This window comes from Arvicola amphibius, chromosome 12, assembly GCF_903992535.2.
Source record: "Arvicola amphibius chromosome 12, mArvAmp1.2, whole genome shotgun sequence".
Lineage (NCBI taxonomy): Eukaryota > Metazoa > Chordata > Mammalia > Rodentia > Cricetidae > Arvicola > Arvicola amphibius.
In genome coordinates, this window is record NC_052058.2 from 83,729,458 (window position 1) to 83,746,917 (window position 17,460).

The window sequence follows — 17,460 nt, forward strand, 5'->3', positions numbered from 1 at the left end:
GAGCTTCATGAGCATTAGGGTGTCTATTTTTTCCATTCCCTATGTTTGTATACATATAACACGAACACTTCAATACATTCTATTGAGTCTCTGGTTGCTAAACTTTTTTTTACTTGAAATACCTCAACACATAGTTATGTTTTATAAACTACAAACTCACTCATCTTTTCTAATAGAATTGAATAGTCTTTAAAGTAAAGGCACACTGAGATAAAGGGACAGCAGGATAAATGGTACATTCTTTTCTTTTCTTAAAGGGATAATTGGACCATGCTGTAAATCACTGACCTCTGGGAATCTAAAAGGGTATAAAGAATAGGAAGAGAGAACATTGCAGCGCGGGTGACCAGAATGTGCAAAGGCTCTGTAGTACACGAGAACTTGGTTTCTAGAAGCAGAGCGTGGCTGGCAGAGACAAGAGCACTTTCTTATATGCCAGAGGAAGGATTTTAATCCTCAGAGAAAGAAAAAGTAATTGAAAACCCTTGGGATGGATGGGCTCTGTGCCATGATTGACTTTGCTTATGCAAAATAAGCAGGGTTTGACTAGAAAGAATGATTTAATTTGAAATTTTATTTTAATTAAAATCGTGTGTGTGCACGCATGCAAGTGCACATGGCACAGGTGCTTTCACAGAGGCCAGCATTGTCTTCCTCTGTTACTTTTTACCTTTTTTTTTTTTTTTTAAAGACAGGCTTTCTCAGAACCTGGAGCTCACCGCTTTGACTGTGCTGGCTTGACATCAAAATCCCCAAGACTTACCTGTCTCCTCCCCCAGTACTGGGGTCATAGGTGTGTGCTGTTATGTCCAGCCTTTACATAGGTGCTGAGGATCCGAACTCAGGTTCCTTTGCTTACGCAGCAAACGTTTTACCCACTGAGCCCTTGTCTCAGCCCCAAGTAGGGTATGCTTTGGAATGAACACAGTAATGACCATGGGCCGAGAAAACCAGCAATAAATGTAGTAATTGAAAAGTGCTGATTGTATGGAAGAAAGAGATGTGAGTTGACATGGTAAGGGAAACATTCAGTCTGGGCTCTGAGTTTTTTTGAAGGTTAAAAGAGGGGAAAATAGTAGTAATGATGACTCCTAGGTTTCTGGCTTGTACAGGCAGAAGAACACTAGTTCATTAGTATGTAGAACTTTGGAAGATGTTCAGGTCTGGCAGGAAATTGGTAGTCGGCATTTTGAGGTCTTTTTTGGTTTTTCGAGACAGGGTTTCTCTGTAGTTTTGGAACCTGCCCTGGAACTAGCTCTTGTAGATCAGGCTGGCCTCAAAAGAGATCCACCTGCCTCTGCCTACCTGGTGCTGGGATTAAAGGCATGCGCCACAACCACCTGGCCATTTTGAGGTCTTATACTTTTCCCTTCACCTAGATTTACCAAGTGTTAACATACTGTTCAGTTTATCATTCTGTTCTCCCTTCCCTCCTTCTACACAAACACATGTATACATGTGTTTATATATGTGTATGTGTGACTTATATAGATAAATACAAATACAAATATGTGTGATTTTTTTTATTTATGCACCGGGGACATTATACCACTATGCCCCAGTTATTTTACTGTATTTCTTTAAATATAAATTAATTCTCTTAGATAATCTCCATAAAAAATTAGAAAATTAGCTATATTTTCTAATCCACAACCCATGTTCAATTTTGTTTCAGTGTTAATTATCTATTTTATTTCTCATTGCAAAGTCAAATTATGGATCATGCATCGTACTTAGTGTGTTTACATTCGCTTTTAATCTTTGATAGTTCTGTAGTCTGTCATGACAGCAACATTTTAAAAGCCCAAGTACCAAGCTACATGCTGAGCTGTGCCTCAAGCTTTTCCCTTGGCCCCTGTGTTAGTCCTTGCCAATCTACCTTTACTGTGTGCCTGGTAAAAGCAACCATTTTTCTACAGGAGTTGCCTGGCTCACCTCCTTCCCTGTGGTCCTCTTCAGTGCTCCAGAATGCTGGGCTTTCCTTAGCAGATGTCTCCTTCCACCTTGGGTCTGAGTGGCTAGAATGGTGATGAGATTCTGGCATGGGTTCTGACCGTTTTCCAGAATAGGAATGCTTAGAGCTGGAGAAACAGAGGGTAACTTAACTTCTCTCAGTTAAGTTGATAGAAGCTCAGGAACCAGAGACCATGTCCCAAATCCCTGGTAATGTCTGCCTTCTGTCTTCTTTCTTTCTTCTCTTATGATTACCACCACCGCCACAGCCACCATTTGTTTTTCTACACCAGATGTGCCCTGTTGCCTCTTTGCGTAGTACCATCTCTGTGTTCCACAAGGCCCTTGGCAAAGGTGTCCTGGCACCTAAAGACCAGCCAAATAGCCCGAAGGAAAGGTGTTCAAACAAAAGAAAGTTTCTTTGCCCACTGTGTTCCTCCCAAGGTCAGAGTGACTTGACATCCTCTCCTACAGTGATGCCAGGAAGCTCTGGGGTTGGGGTAGAGAAGTGGTAACTCCTCTTTTGCACTATTTCCCAGTGTGTGAACCTTCAACATTAATTTTTTTAAAAAAATAAAATGCACTTTTATCTTAGAGAAAAATGGGTCAGTTATTTACGGGATGTCTCTGAACTTGGATTTGTCTAATGTTGAAGTAGTTGAAGGCAATACAAATCTGGCAAAACTGCCACAAAAGATACGTATTCTCAGTAAATCAGATCACATGACATGGTGTTTGTTTCACTGTCAGGGATGTTTGCTGTGATCATTTGCCAAAGTTTCTCCACTATAAAATGAATTCTTTACATTTAAAAAAAGATTTATTTTTATTTTACATGTGTGAATGATTTGCCTGCTTGTATGACTGTACACCACGTGTGTGCCTTGTACCGGAAGAGGTCAGAGAGTGTTTTGGGTCCCCTGGAAGTGGAGTTAGAGATGGTTGTGAGCCACCATGGGAGTGCTGGGAATTCAACCCCGGTCTTCTGTAGAAACAGCACATTCTTTTAACCACAGGGTCAACTCTCCAGCCCCGCTTCTTTTTTTCCATTTTTAGTTAATAATTTATGGGGATTTGACTCTGTAAACTTGTGCCTACTATTTTAGCATCAAGTAATGATTTTGCCTGAAACTAACAATTATTGCTATCATTTCTCCTCATTTATTAATTGGCACTCTACTACAAGAAGAGCTCTTTCTTTCCTATGTATTTACTTATCTGTTGGGGGAGAATCGTTGGTTCATCTTTTATTCAATGCATTTTAATCCTTTATTGTTATGCATTTGATGTAACTCAGATCGTCCTAGATTTGACCAGCAGGATTCCCTCCATCTGGAGCCTCCGTCCCCTGGACACAGTGGCACCACTTCTCACAGCATCTGCTTCCTCTCTGGCACTCAGGCTCACATAGAGCTAAGCACGTGTGTGTGGGAACATAGGTGTTCTAAGCTATCCTGTACTTTCTCTGTACCAGGCTTTGATGGGAAGAATGCGGGAAACTAAGATACAGATTGTAGATTGCTGTGGAATGTTAATTTAGCAGAAAGTTAACACAGAGAACATATAGCTATATGTATTTTTTATTTTTCTCGGTGTATAGTATGTTTTAAATACTCTGTATTTATACTGACATTTACTATTTCATACAACACTAAAGTTCCTTCTAGTCTTCGTCATATTGTAACACCTTGGCCACTGAGAAACCTGACTCCTGTGAGTTTAGGTTTTTTGTGGCATTCAAGGGAATTAAGTAGGTTGGTGCTTCCATAATGATCTGGAAGGAGTGAAGTGGTGACCTACGCTGGAGCATGCCATGCAGCACGTGCAGTACTCAGCACATGGCTTGGTAGTGAAGCCCAGAGGAGGAAGGACTTCTTAATTGGTGTCATCTGTATTTAGACTGTGCTTTATTTTAGTAACAAGAGCCTGCTCTCTGTCATAGTTCTGTGCCCAAGTGACACAGAACAGGGACATTAGAGTAGGAAGGGGCAGAAAGAAAGATGTAGAAGTTAGGGATAATTAAAATTGGCAAAAATTCAAACTCTTGGGAGTTGGATCTTAACATCCGCCTTGTTGATGCAGGACACTCTTGTTTCTGCTTTACTGGGCTAGCTGGCTTGTGACCTTCTGACCTGCCTCTGCCTCCTCTCCTGCCCTAGAATTACTGTTACAGTTCAGACTCAGGCTGGTAGGCATGGCAGCCAGCCTGGGACTCTCTGGACTTTTCTCCAGCCCCCCTTTAACAGTGTGATGTCAAAAGCATCTTTAATTGTAGCTTCTTAGATTACTAGTACTATGAGTTTCTTTTACTGTTATTGATGGCTCTTTATGTTTTTCAGCTAATTGAAAGTTCAGAGTTAGGCTTACCTTTAGTTGGAGGTCTTTAGAATTTGTATATCAGTGTTAGTAATTATTTCAGAAACTTTTAAGATTTGAAAAATGAGGCAGTCCCCTCCTATCTGCTGCCCCTTACTGTCTTAAGCAATTTGTTCCTCTTGCAGGGATATGGATGAACTGGCAGCTAACCCTCTTCTAGACTGTTGCCTGAGCAACACAGTCGCTACTGCACTTCCAATGTCTGTGAATTTCAAAATGGAAATCTAGTCAGTTGATAGCAACACGATTGAGATAGGTTCTAATAAAGACCTGGCACACAAGAAAACTTGTCTTCTATCCTTTGCAGTTCTCACAGTGCTATTTCACTCAGCCATTCTGCAATTATAAGTTTTTATCTTGCGTTTTGTTCTAGAGTTCAGAAAAGAACGAAACATTTTACCTTTTTTTGCCCGTTTCTTTTCTAATATACTGTTTTGGCTTGTTTTTCAAAAAAATATATGCAATTCCAAATAATTTTGAAAAATAATGTGTAAACCATTGTAATCTGTGAAAGTCTTTCTTAAGGATGTCCTTGAGGATTTGTGTTGGGTGTGGTGGCTCTCACTTGTCATCCCAGCCCTTAGGACACTCAGACAGAAGAATGACTGCAAAGTACTCAATATGGAGGTTTTCTTTTCTTTTTCTTTTTTTTTAAGAAAATAACTGCTGTTGAATTTATCCCCTGACAGTTCCTACAAGTATACAGTCCTCTCTTGATTGCTGTCCCCTCCCATGCTCTTTGAAACCCCAACCCTTCTGCCCTCCTTCCTAGGAGTCCCTTTGCTTCCATTCCCTTTGTGACTTGATGAGTTTAATCCGGGCCATCTGTGTGTCCTGGGTATAGCGCTATTTATTGGAACCTGATGGGCTAGCTCAGTGTCGTACACAACTAGCTAGTGTCTGTTCCCCCAGAATCCATGTGTAGCCGAGTTTAGCAGGGAGGGCAGGCCCTGTGAGTTATGTGATGTATTGTTACTGGGCTCAGTCTGTGCGGGCTCATTGCAGGCGGCTCCAGCTGTGGTGAGAATATGATTGAGAATATGGCCGTGCTGTGCCCAGAAGATGGCTTTCACACCAGCTCTTACACCTCTTCACCCCTTCCTTCTTCTGTAATAGTTCCCAAACCTTAAGCAGTGGTTCGCAACTTGGGGTTCGCAACCCCTTTTGGGGGTCAACCAACCCTTTCACAGGGATCACTTGAGATCATCAGAAAATAGATATTTACATTACAGTTCATAACAGCAGAAAAATACAGCTATGAAGTAGCAACGAAAGTAATTTCTTGGTCGGGGGTCACCACAACATGAGGAACTGTATTAAAGGGCTGCAGCATTAGGAAGGGTGAGAACCACTGCCTTAGAGGGTATGAATTGTCTTTAGGGCTGAACCAGTTCAACCGTCATTACCTTGAGCAGCCACATGTCTCTGTGTTTATTGCTGTTCGTTGTAAAGAGAGCCTTTTCTTATTAAGGCTGGAGGCAGAAATTTATGAGATCAGCTTGGTATCATAACAACTTTTTTTTAATATTTATTTATTATGTATACAATATTCTGTCTGTGTGTATGCCTGCGGGCCAGAAGAGGGCACCAGACCTCATTACAGATGATTGTGAGCCACTATGTGGTTGCTGGGAATTGAACTCAAGACCTTTGGAAGAGCAGGCAATGCTCTTAACCTCTGAGCCATCTCTCCAGCCCAACTTTTTTCATTCTTTAGATGGTTGAAAAATACTTTGGAGAGGATTAAAGACAGGGTTTCTTTGTGTACCCCTGGCTGTCCTGGAACTCACTATAGACCATGCTGGCCTCGAAGTCAGAGATCCTCCTGAGTTTTGGATTAAAGGTGTGAGCCACTGTTGCCCGACAAAACTACTTGTAAGCATATCTGAAGTAATGTTTTGTGTGTTTGTTGACAAGGTTTCTCTGTGTAGCCCTTGATTGTCCTAGATATCCTGGAATTCAATTTGTAGACCAGGGTAGCCTTGAACTCACATAGCTCCCTGCTTCTGCCTCCTGAGTGCTGAATTTGCCTGAGTGTGCGCCACCACACCTGGCTGCATTTGAAGCACTCTTTGATTTTGCTCTTAATGCTTACTCTTCTTGTACTACCAGGGTTGTTTTCAAAGTAGACTTTTCATCTAAAGTTTATGCTGTGCCTTAATATAATGAAAATAGCACCTTGGCCTTGCATCTTCCACCTTCCACCCTTGTGATCTTGGAATATCAAAGCCGTTTTTTAGTGTATTACCTGTTTAGAACTAAATTTCTGTATTTATAGCTGTGTGTCTTGGGGCAATATAAGTGTTCTTTTTTATGTTAAACACATAAAAGGTGTTTAGGATTCATGTTTAGAGCAATGCTAAGTATTCTAAGTATTTACTTCTGTTATTTACCTATGTATTGCCCTACTTGTCATTTTCACCAAGATACTGTAAAGCTGTGTGTGAATATGTATAAATGGATGTGAAGCCATTAAGTAAACGTTATGTGGATGTATAGGTGTGTGTGTGTGTGTGTGTGCTGGCTTGTTTTATGTCAGTTTGACCAAGCTAGAATAATTTGGGAAGTAGGAGCCTCAGATGAGAAAATGCTCCCACCAGATTGGCCTGTGGGCAAGTCCCTGATGCATTTTCTTGATTGATAATTGATGTAGGAAGGCCCAGCTCACTATGGTGCCCTAGGTGCTATAAGAATGCAAGCTGGGCTCGGGAGGCAGAAGCAGGCAGATCTCTGTGAGTTCGAGGCCATCCTGGTCTACAAGAGCTAGTTCCAGGACAGGCTCTAAAAAAAAAAGCTGCAGAGAAACCCTGTCTGGAAAAACCAAAAAAAAAAAAAAAAAAAAAAAAAAAAAAAAAAAAAAAAAAAAAAAAAAAAAAAAAAGAATGCAAGCTGGGGAGATGGCTCAGAGGTTAAGAACACTGGCTGCTCTTCCAGAGGTACAGAGTTCAATTCCTAGCAACCACATGACAGCTTACAAGCATCTGTAATGAGATCTTGTGCCCTCTTTAGGCACACAGAAAGAACATTGTATACATAATAAATAAGTTAATCTTAAAAAGAAAAGGGAATGCAAGCTAATGTGATCCAGCCATGAAGAACAGGTTAGTAAGCCATCTAGGTTCCTGCATCCAGGCCCTGCCCACTCCCTCAGTGATGGGCCCTGATGAACTATGATGTGAAACTATAGACTGAAATAAACCCTTTCTTCCCCAAAATGCTTTTGGTTGGTGTTCTGTCACAAGAGTAGAGCCCTGACTAAGATTGGTAGAGAAGCCTAGAACCCTAGTAATGAGTACTCACTTTTCTTTTTTCATTGCTAGTGTTTAGATGCCAAGATTACCTATTAATTAATTATCTTTACTTCTATTATAGGAAATAAAATATCTGCTAAGACATTTCACAATAATTACCTTTTTTTCTGTTTTTGTTTTTGTTTGTTTTGTTTTAGAGACAGGGTTTCCCTGTAGTCCTGGCTGTCCTGGAACTAACTTTGTAGAACACCAGGCTGGCCTCAAACTAACAGAGATCTGCCTGCCCCTTGCCTCTCATGTGCTGGGACTAAAGACATACACCACCACTGCCTGGCTTACCACACTCTGAAGCTTTTCTCCTTGTTTGCTTTTCCTGTTGTGTATCTCAGAACCATATCTTCTATAGAGGGAATTTGTATCTTTCCTTTTAGGTCTTATGCCCAGTCCCCATGCCCCAGGAAAAAAAAGAAAAATCACCTTGCCAATTAAAGGAGTAATTGATATTTTTAGAAATAACTTCAAATTCTGTGATGTGAATAGTAATTATTAAATGACATGTGTGAATTTTTAATAGAAATCTTAAAAAAAATTTCCGCTTAATTTTCATAGACAATGTGCCAGAGGAACTTCAAGAGCCATTTTACACAGATCAGTATGACCAGGAGCACATCAAGCCGCCCGTTGTCAGTCTGCTCCTGTCTGCCGAGCTGTACTGCCGAGCTGGGAGCCTCATCCTGAAGAGCGACGCAGCCAAGCCCCTCCTGGGCCATGACGCCGTAATCCAAGCATTAGCACAGAAGGGCCTTTATGTCACTGACCAGGAAAAACTGGTAACTGAACGAGATCTCCACAAGAAACCCATACAGATGGTAAGTCTTTGTATGTATGTAAGGTTATTTCTAGTCTGAAATGCATACATTTGTGAATTGTACTATAAAGTAGAAGGAAATACATTTGAACATTTTTATGGCCTCCACACCTAGAGTTTAAAAGCCATCTTGTTCTTATAAAATTTGCTTCTAAGTGAAAGAAGATTTTGACAAACTATTTTGGAATATTTGGAGCCTTCTAATGTCTGGGAGAAAGAATTATGTAAATTTCAACTATTTTTAAATGCTTTTTCTTTAAACTTTTCTTGTTTTAGAGATTAGCTATAAGAGATGGAAAATGGACCTTGACTATCTTTGTAAGACAAAAATTGTAGTTTTCCTGCAGTGGATGGAGCTATAGCTCAGTGATAAAATTGGCACCTGAAAGACCTTGCTTGGGCTTGATTTCCAGAGCCACACGGAGATGACATGTAAGGGGATGAGTTTGGATCCCAGCAGCCATGTTGAAGGCCTCTGACTCTATCGCTCAGGGGACGGAGACAGGAGAGTTGATGGAGCTTGCTAAGTTGCTAGCTTAGCCAAAACAATGGGAGCTCTAGATTCAGTGAGAGACCCTGTCTTAAAGGTGGAGGGTGATAGAGATGGACAGTGTTCACACCTTACTTTGGCTTCCATGTGTATACACCAATGCACACATACATATGCACACACAAAAATAATATTGAAAAATGTAACGGAAAAATGGGGGAAATCACAAATGTAAGTATTCGTTTATATGCTTCAGTTATGGTAAATTCTTACACATTAGATATTTTAGCTTACTTAATAGCCATTAACTCATTCTGGTAGAAAATACATGTAGAAGGATTCTAAGTGGAATAAGTATGTAAGAACTCACAGATAGTCTGTAGACATGAATCCAAATTTTTTTTTCTTTTGTTTTTTCGAGACAGGGTTTCTCTGTAGCTTTGGAGCCTGTCCTGGCACTAGCTCTTGTAGACCAGGCTGGCCTCTAACTCACAGAGATCTGCCTGCCTCTGCCTCCCGAGTGCTGGGATTAAAGACATGTGCCGTCACCACCCGGCTGAATCCAAATATTTTGAAGCTCACAGTGTGCTTTGGGTAAATTTCACAAAATACAAGCATCATCAAGAATGTTTCTGAAAAGCAGTCTTTTGAGATGGCTCAGTAGGTAGTAATTCTGTTGAGAGAACCTGAGTTCAAGTCCTCAACACTAACATAAAACAAACTAAGGGTGATCTCGACTCTGTAACCTCAACACTGTGAGGTATAGATACAGGAAAATCACTGGGGTTTGCTGGCCACCAGCTTTGTTCCAGGTTTAGGGGAGACTGGAAAGAATAAGGTGGAGAATGATGGAACAGATGCCCAGCATATCCTTTGGCCTCTGTGCATGCACACAGATGTGCACACCCACATAAAGAATGCTAAGAATTAAAAAGTGGTTTTGCATACTTAAATGATTTTTCATGAGAATAGTAGTCTTGGGATAAAGGACTATTATATAGAAGGGTGTATTATAAAACTCAAGAAGAGTGAACAAAATCACCAGGTCTAGCAGTAAGTGGAAGTGACTTTGCTTTCTGTTATCTTTTTTTTAAAAAAAAAAAAAAACAAAAAAAACTCACTTTAATACTTGTAAGGAATTGAGAGAAATTTTTCAAGAGTAATTTAGTTAAAAATTTATAAAATAAATTATTAAGGATAACCTGGAATGTTGATCTTTTTCTACATACGAGATTTTCAGTTCTCATTGATAGCTCCAGATTCACACATGGTTACCCTCCCTGACTTGTCTACATGTGCACATGTCATGTGTCAACCATTCACTATCTCTAGAGACAGTTAAATTCTATTTCTGAATATGCCGCAGTCAGCTCTTTAGGATTTACTCTCTTAGTTGGATTCATATGGCAGCTACATCCACTTCTGAGTAATTGGAAGTCTCAAGGCCAAGTAGATAGTTACACAGCACACTATTGACTCTGGAACTGCATTTGTTTGGGAGCTGCTCTTTCAGACACAGGTATGTGTTAGGTAACCCAGATGTCCTAACATAGCTTATCTATCTTCAGTCTTCTTAATAAGAAAGCAAACTTTACATACTTGCTACAGTTTTTCTAGTGCAGTTTGTATGTGTGAAGAAATAAAGTATTCGGTAGACATCTAATTACTTTACTCAGGTTTCTTTCACCCCGTAGAGCTTGCTGGCAATTTTCAATGTTTACTCTTTACAGACTAATTTAAATAACTTATTGTGCTCTTCTTTTTATAGCTCTGACTTCTAATTGTTGACTATTACAACTTCAGACTAGACTCCATCAGTAGTATCACATTTACAGACCTGTATTTGAATTGTATACTTTAATTTTTGTCAGAATCCAGAGTTTTTCAGTTGTAACTTTTTATTGTTGCTCTTGTAAATTACTCTTTTAAAAGCCTATATTGTAGTGAGGAGCTGTGGGCAGGCTTGCTTTTCATCCCGCGCGGCTCCCGCATAGCTAGCTTGTGCCCGGAAATAACAACACACAAACTGTATTCATTTAAACACTGCCTGGCCCATTCGTTCTAGCCTCTTATTGTCTAATTCTCACATCTTGATTAACCCATTTCTAATAATCTGTGTAGCACCACGAAGTGGTGTCTTACCGGGAAAGATTCAGCATGTCTGACCTGGTGGCTGGCTTCATGGCGACTGTCTGAGGCATCTGCCTCAGAGAGGAGAGGCATAGCATCTGCCTAACTTCCCTTCTTCCCAGCATTCTGTTCTGTCTTCTCCACCTATCTAAATCTTGCCCTATCAAAAAGCCAAGGCAGTTTCTTTATTAACCATGAAACCAACACAAAACAGAAGACCCACCTACATCACTATATGAGAACTTTAATGGTAAAATTTTGCTAAGAAACTTTTTAAATGTAAAGTGAGGGTTATTTAAATTACCAGTTGCTTCTTTGTCTTGCTTTTTAGAAGGTTATAATCTAAAATAATTTCCTTCCAGTGAATGTATTGATACCACACTTTGCAGTTCTGAATAAGCCTAGTGGTTTTAGTATATTTTATTTCTGTGTGTATGCCTTGCAGCTTTGGAGTCAGGGTAAATGTAATAGTGGCAGAAGAATCATCTTGACTTTTTAAGACAAATATTCTTCCCGATTCTTTTTTCAAAATGTACTTTACTTGATGTATGTGAGTATGTATTTTGCCCACATATATGTGTGGGCACTGTATTCATGCCTGGTACCTACAGAGGCCGGAAGAGGGCATTGGGTCTCCTGGAACTAGAGTTACAGGTGCCTTTAGCCTCCATGCAGGTTTTGGGAACCCAGGTCCACTGCAAGAATAGCAAGTGCTCTTAACAAATGACCTAGCTCTTCATTTTATTCTTTTTTATCAAAGTCTAAGACAATGTAATATTTAAAGAACTAATTTAAATGGTACATTTCCCCTTTATTTTTGACCCCGCCTTCTGATTGTTGGTTGTTAAAACTTCACACTAGAGTACATCGACTTCCTCACAATTGTGTATTTGTGAGAGTGGTTTTTCAACAAAATGTTTTAGTTTCTTGTGGGAAATGAAATTAACATGGGGTGAGAGGGATGAATAGAAGTTTCCTTGTCATTTGATATATTTCTGTATTGCTGACTTTTGCATATAATTACATACACTATTTTAGAGCTTACAGAGAAGAAATCTAAGTTCAAGAAATGATTATCTGAAGTGGTATCACAGTCAGCCTTGATTTCGCATTAGCAGATTCAGCTGGAATTGAAGCTACTTAAGGAAACAAAACCAAAACTGTCCATAGTGAACAGCTTTTTTTCCTTGTTATCCCCTCAACAACTTATTTTAACAACATGATATAGTGTTAACTCTCTGTTGGGCAGGACAAGTAATGTGGAGGGAGGCGTTATACATAAGTACTCCATAGATGAAACCTGAATCCCAGATTTCAGTGTCCCCAGGAGGTCCTAGAACAGCTGCCAGGACATCCAGGAATGACTTTGGTTCAGTATTTAAAAGAAAACTTTTCTGAGGATTGACAAGAATTAATACCAAATTTTTGACTGGTAATCAACCTGAGGAATAGTTGCATATGTGAAAATTACAGATGAACATTTCTCAACTAGAAGTATATTTTAGGCAAAGTCTGATCAAAATTTCAGAATAAGTACTGGTATCTAAGCTGACATGAAAAATGGACCCATATGCTAATAAGTAAGATAGATTGAGAATATAGAAAAGTTTTTGATTGTTCTTTAGTGAAATGTAATTTCATGGGAATTAATATCAGTTGGGCTAGAGTGCTGCTTGGTGTCATAAAATTTCAAATGCTGAAACTAATTGCCAGTTTAGAAATCAGGAAGCAGTAAAATTAAAACATCCCAAAAGCTGTCTGGGAACTCTGAATATAGACGTGGACCTCTAGCATCAGCACCTGGAGGGAAAGAGGGCTGTGTGTTTGTGCTTGTTCTGCTTTGACCCAGAGTATTACTGTGTGCCCCGCCAGCTTTGAGCTTGTGGGATTCTTCCTGCCCCCGCCTTCTGTCACACTCAGTCCAGGGGCTTCTAGTTCTTAAAATCTAGTTTTTATGGGTGGTTTCTATGATCAAGAATGTATGGGAAAGGTTTATCTAATCCGGAGTTTTATTTTGTGCATATGATATCACATAGGACTTGGCAGTGTGAAGTGATTTGCCTAAGAGAGCCCTGCTCTGTAGGGAAGCTAGTTAGAGTTAGAACCTAGGCATAGCTGTGGGTTTCTAAAGCATGTCCTGGCTCTCCTAGAGCTCACTGTGTAGAGTAGGTTGGTCTGGAACTCAGGAGTCCACCTGTCATCTAGACTGGAAACTGAGAGATCAAACTCTTGCTTGTGAATTAATTTTCCAGCCATATTTGTTCATGAATGTAGGGAAAAAATTGACATCCATAAAACTAAATGTACATATATATATATATATATATAATGACATGAGATTGTTTTTTAGATATGGTTTGCATGACAAAGTCTATTGGTTATTATTATGTAAATCAAAGTATTTAATTGTAGCTGGGTCCTAAAGGCTCCCTGTGGAGAGGGGTGAGAAGGGGCAGAGTCAGTGGCATAGACTTAAGGAGTCAGTCAAGTGGCAAAGCAGACTCACTTACTCAGCAATGGGGAGATCTTATATACCCTCCTCCCAGCACCCACGCTGTGTCCCCATCTGTTGACATCGCATGGTCAGTCCTCATTGGCTAGGCACAATCAGGACCTTTGACAGTGCTTGATGCTGAACCCTCAGACAGCATCACGTGGTTGCCCCTCATTGACTAGACATGAGCAGGTCCTCTGTCAGCACCTGTTGCTAGGCCCTCAGGCAGACTCCAGGTTGGCTATCTCTCAGCCTTGTAGGCCTTATCTTCCTATATTTATTTTTTCACTTTTTATTTTATTATTTTTTAATAAAATAAAATAAAAACATGAGACTGGGCTGATCCAACTTACTGTGTAGTTGCCTTGACCTTATATTCTCCTGCATATAACTCTCAAGTGCTGGAATCCCAGATGTCGATGTGTATCACTACACCTGGGTATTGGTGGGCATCATATCTAGGTCTTCTTGCATGTAAGGAAGTCTCCCAACTGAGCTACATTACCAGCCCCCAGATTTTATATTGAAATCCTTTATTCTAATGAATACAGAAGAAATAACTCATTCTGGTTACTTAATTATAATTAAAGTAGGATGATATATCACTGGATAAGTAAGGTATCACATGTTTTCTTCTGAATTGCCAATGTTGTTATGATGGAAGCTTTATTAATTTACTTGTTAGTTAGGATGTTTTTGGTAAGAGGGTTGGCAGAGTCTTGCTACATAGCCCAAACTGATCTTAAACTCATAATAATCCTCCGCCTCAACTTTTGAGTTCTGGAATTACAGCTGTATACTGTTACCTCACTATAAAATATATATATTCACACACACACACACACACACACACATATATCTGTATATAAATATTCCAAAATATATATAATTAATATATATAACTAAAGCTAAGTAATTGTGATCCACCTGTACTATACTGCTTTATTATACTACCAAAGCAGGGTCAGTGAAGTTTTAGCCATGATGTGGGAAGTCCTTCTGTGTATCTGTTGCTTTTATTGGTTAATGAATAAAGCTGTTTCGGCCAGTGGCTTAGCAGAATAGAGCAAGACAGGAATTCCAAGCAGATAGAGGAGGAAAGAAGGCGGAGTCAGAGAAAAGCCATGGAGCCACCAAAGGAGACAGACAGATGTCCAGGAACTTTACCGGTAAACCATGAGCCTTGTGGTAAAATATAAAAGAATAGAAATGGGTTGATTCAAGATGTAAGCTAGCTAGGAATACACTTAAGTGATTGGTCAAGCAGTGTTTTAATTATACAGTTTCTGTGTAATTATTTTGGGTCTGGGCAACTGGGAAACGAACAAGGAGTCTCCAACTACCTAGCTAGACACAGACGGTGGAACAACATATATAAATGTTTTTCGGGACAGGATTTCTCTGTAGCTTTGGAGCCTGTCCTGGATCTTGCTCTTATAGACCACGCTGGCCTTGAGCTCACAGAGATCCTCCTGCTTCTGCCTCCTGAGTACTGGATTAAAGGCATGCACCACCACCACCTGGCTGGTAGAAATAATTTTTTTACCCTTAGTAAAGGTATTTCTATATATAAAGAAATTTTATCTTTTATTATGCTCTATGCTCTGCACTCACTGATCACTGAGAGGATATCTTCACTTAAATAATGAGCTCAAGAATTGAGTGAGGGAAGCACTGGGGCAAGCCCCTCAGTCAGAAGGCAGGAGATGTGTGCTCTGAACTGTCAGCCTAGCAGTAGACATCAACCACGAGGTAGAGGGTGGCTCTGCTCTGTCCTAGGAAAAGCAGCGTAGGATAGGCTGACTAACAGGATGGGGTGAACATGGTGACTGAATTGACAGAACAGTTTGACCCAAGTTTGTCGTACTGTGAAGTATATTGTTTATTAAATTGAAATGTGTCTCGAGGTCAGATGGAAACTGAAACTAAGAATTTTACCTTTTTTCCTGAGTGACGTGATCATGGAATAATGGTCATGGTATTCTCCGTATTGCGTGTGCGTGTGTGTGTGTGTCAAAGGGAGGTGGGGGATATGAGAATGAATACTTGTGGAGGTCAAAGGGTAACTGGAATTGCTCTTCTCCTTCTACTTTTATGTAGGTTCTGGGAATCAAACTAGGTAGTTAAGTTTGTATTTTACCTACTGAACCATCTTGCCAGTCCTTCATCCAAGTTATGAAGGAATTTTCTTGACTGGGAAATGAAGGGTGTGGTGTTGATGTGTGGGGGAATATAAGGCAGAGTTTAGTTGTAACTTTAGCATAAGGTACATATTGGGAGATGTCAGGAATTAATGCCTCAGAATGGACGGAAACGGCCTGAATGCTGTGACAATTGTGTTCTCCTAGAAGGAAGGGAGACTCACACAGACTAGAGGTTAAACCCCACAGAGAGGGTATAAACAGATTTGTGTTTCAGAAAGAGGCTTTGGTGGTACTGTCCCTTGGGAAGGTAACATTGCTGGGGCCTGAACTACAGAGGGGATGAGAGCTGGGGAACTGTTTTGGGAGAGATGGAGGGCTTGATTTATTAAGTTCTTTGAGATGAAGGTGAATTTTTGACTTCTCAGAGTTGGAAGATGAAGAGCAATTACGAACAGGAAAAAAATTCAGGCTGTACATCACACCTCTAATTAGTTAATTGGTAGTTAGAAGCAAAGAGCCCCTTAGTTTTACCCATTCTAGAGCTCCTCAGGATTGAGATGGTCTTCATTCTTAGCTTCTGTTCTCCCTCCCCTGTGCATCTGTATATGCCTGTGAGCCAGTGATCCCTTTGGACTGATGTGGAGGCCAGAAGTCAACATGAAGATGTCCTTTCTGTTTGAAGATGGGGGGGGGGGGTCCCTGAACTTAGTCTAGCTAGCTATCAGGTGCCCAGGACTTGGCCTGTCTTTGCTCCCCTGAGGCTCGGATTACAGATTTTTGTCACCATGCCCAATTTACTTTTTTTTTTTTTTTTTTTTTTTTTTTTTTTGGTTTTTTGAGACAGGGTTTCTCTGTAGTTTTGGAGCCTGTCTTGGAACTAACTCTTGTAGACCAGGCTGATCTCGAACTCACAGAGATCCGCCTGCCTCTGCCTCCCAAGTGCTGGGATTAAAGGCGTGCGCCACCACCGCCCAGCCCCCAATTTACTTTTGAAATCATTATTTTGTTATGTTTTTGTGTCTGGGTGCTTTTCCTGCATGGGTATCTACACCACATGCATGTGATGCCCAGAGACACCAGAAGAGGGCATTGCATCCCCTCTTTTTTTAACTTAAAAATTGTTAGATGCTTAGTAGATTACAGTTTATTCCTATAGAATGAAACCAAAGTGAAGTTCCTCAAGAACAAATGATAGTCTATAGCTGTTCCACCCAGCCAAGGGCTAACCCCAGATTGCTTTTACATAGTCTCTTTTGTGAGTCAGGGCTGTGATTATCGTCATATTATCAGTGCCTGGCCAAAGAGATGGAAAAATCAATGAACATTTGATATACTTGTGAGTTTTTAAGAATTAGATGCATTTTGTAAGATCACAATTTTTAAAAAAAACTAAAATAAAAAGAGTGCAGTATTGCTGTGCTTTGCTAGGCTTGGACTCAGAGCTGAGTTCAAGGATTATAGCTCCTGCCGTAGGCTTTCTATTGCTGTGAAGAGATGCCATCCATGACCAGAGCAACCCTCTGTTTGTTTGTTTGGGAGTTTTGTTTTGTTTTTTGACACAGGGTTTCTTTGTGTGCCCTGGCTGTCCTGGAACTAGCTCTGTAGACCAAGCCGATTTCAAGCTAGGGCAACTCTTATAAAGGAAAACATTTAATTGGGGCTGGCTTCCCAGTTCAGAGATTTAGTCCATTATCGTCACAACAGGAAGCATGGGGGTGCACTGGTAGACATGGTGCTGGAGAAGTAGCTGAGAA

At 40.3% G+C, this 17,460-nt stretch overlaps 1 protein-coding gene across 2 annotated transcripts in view; it reads left to right on the plus strand.

Moving 5' to 3' along the window:
• Camsap2 (calmodulin regulated spectrin associated protein family member 2) overlaps window positions 1–17,460 on the plus strand; it is an 86,683-nt gene that overhangs the window by 9,637 nt on the left and 59,586 nt on the right. For both annotated transcript variants that reach the window (XM_038348990.1, XM_038348991.1), the window contains exon 2: window positions 8,190–8,449. In XM_038348990.1, coding sequence (XP_038204918.1) covers window positions 8,190–8,449 — 260 coding nt within the window. The remainder of the gene's footprint in view (window positions 1–8,189; window positions 8,450–17,460) is intronic.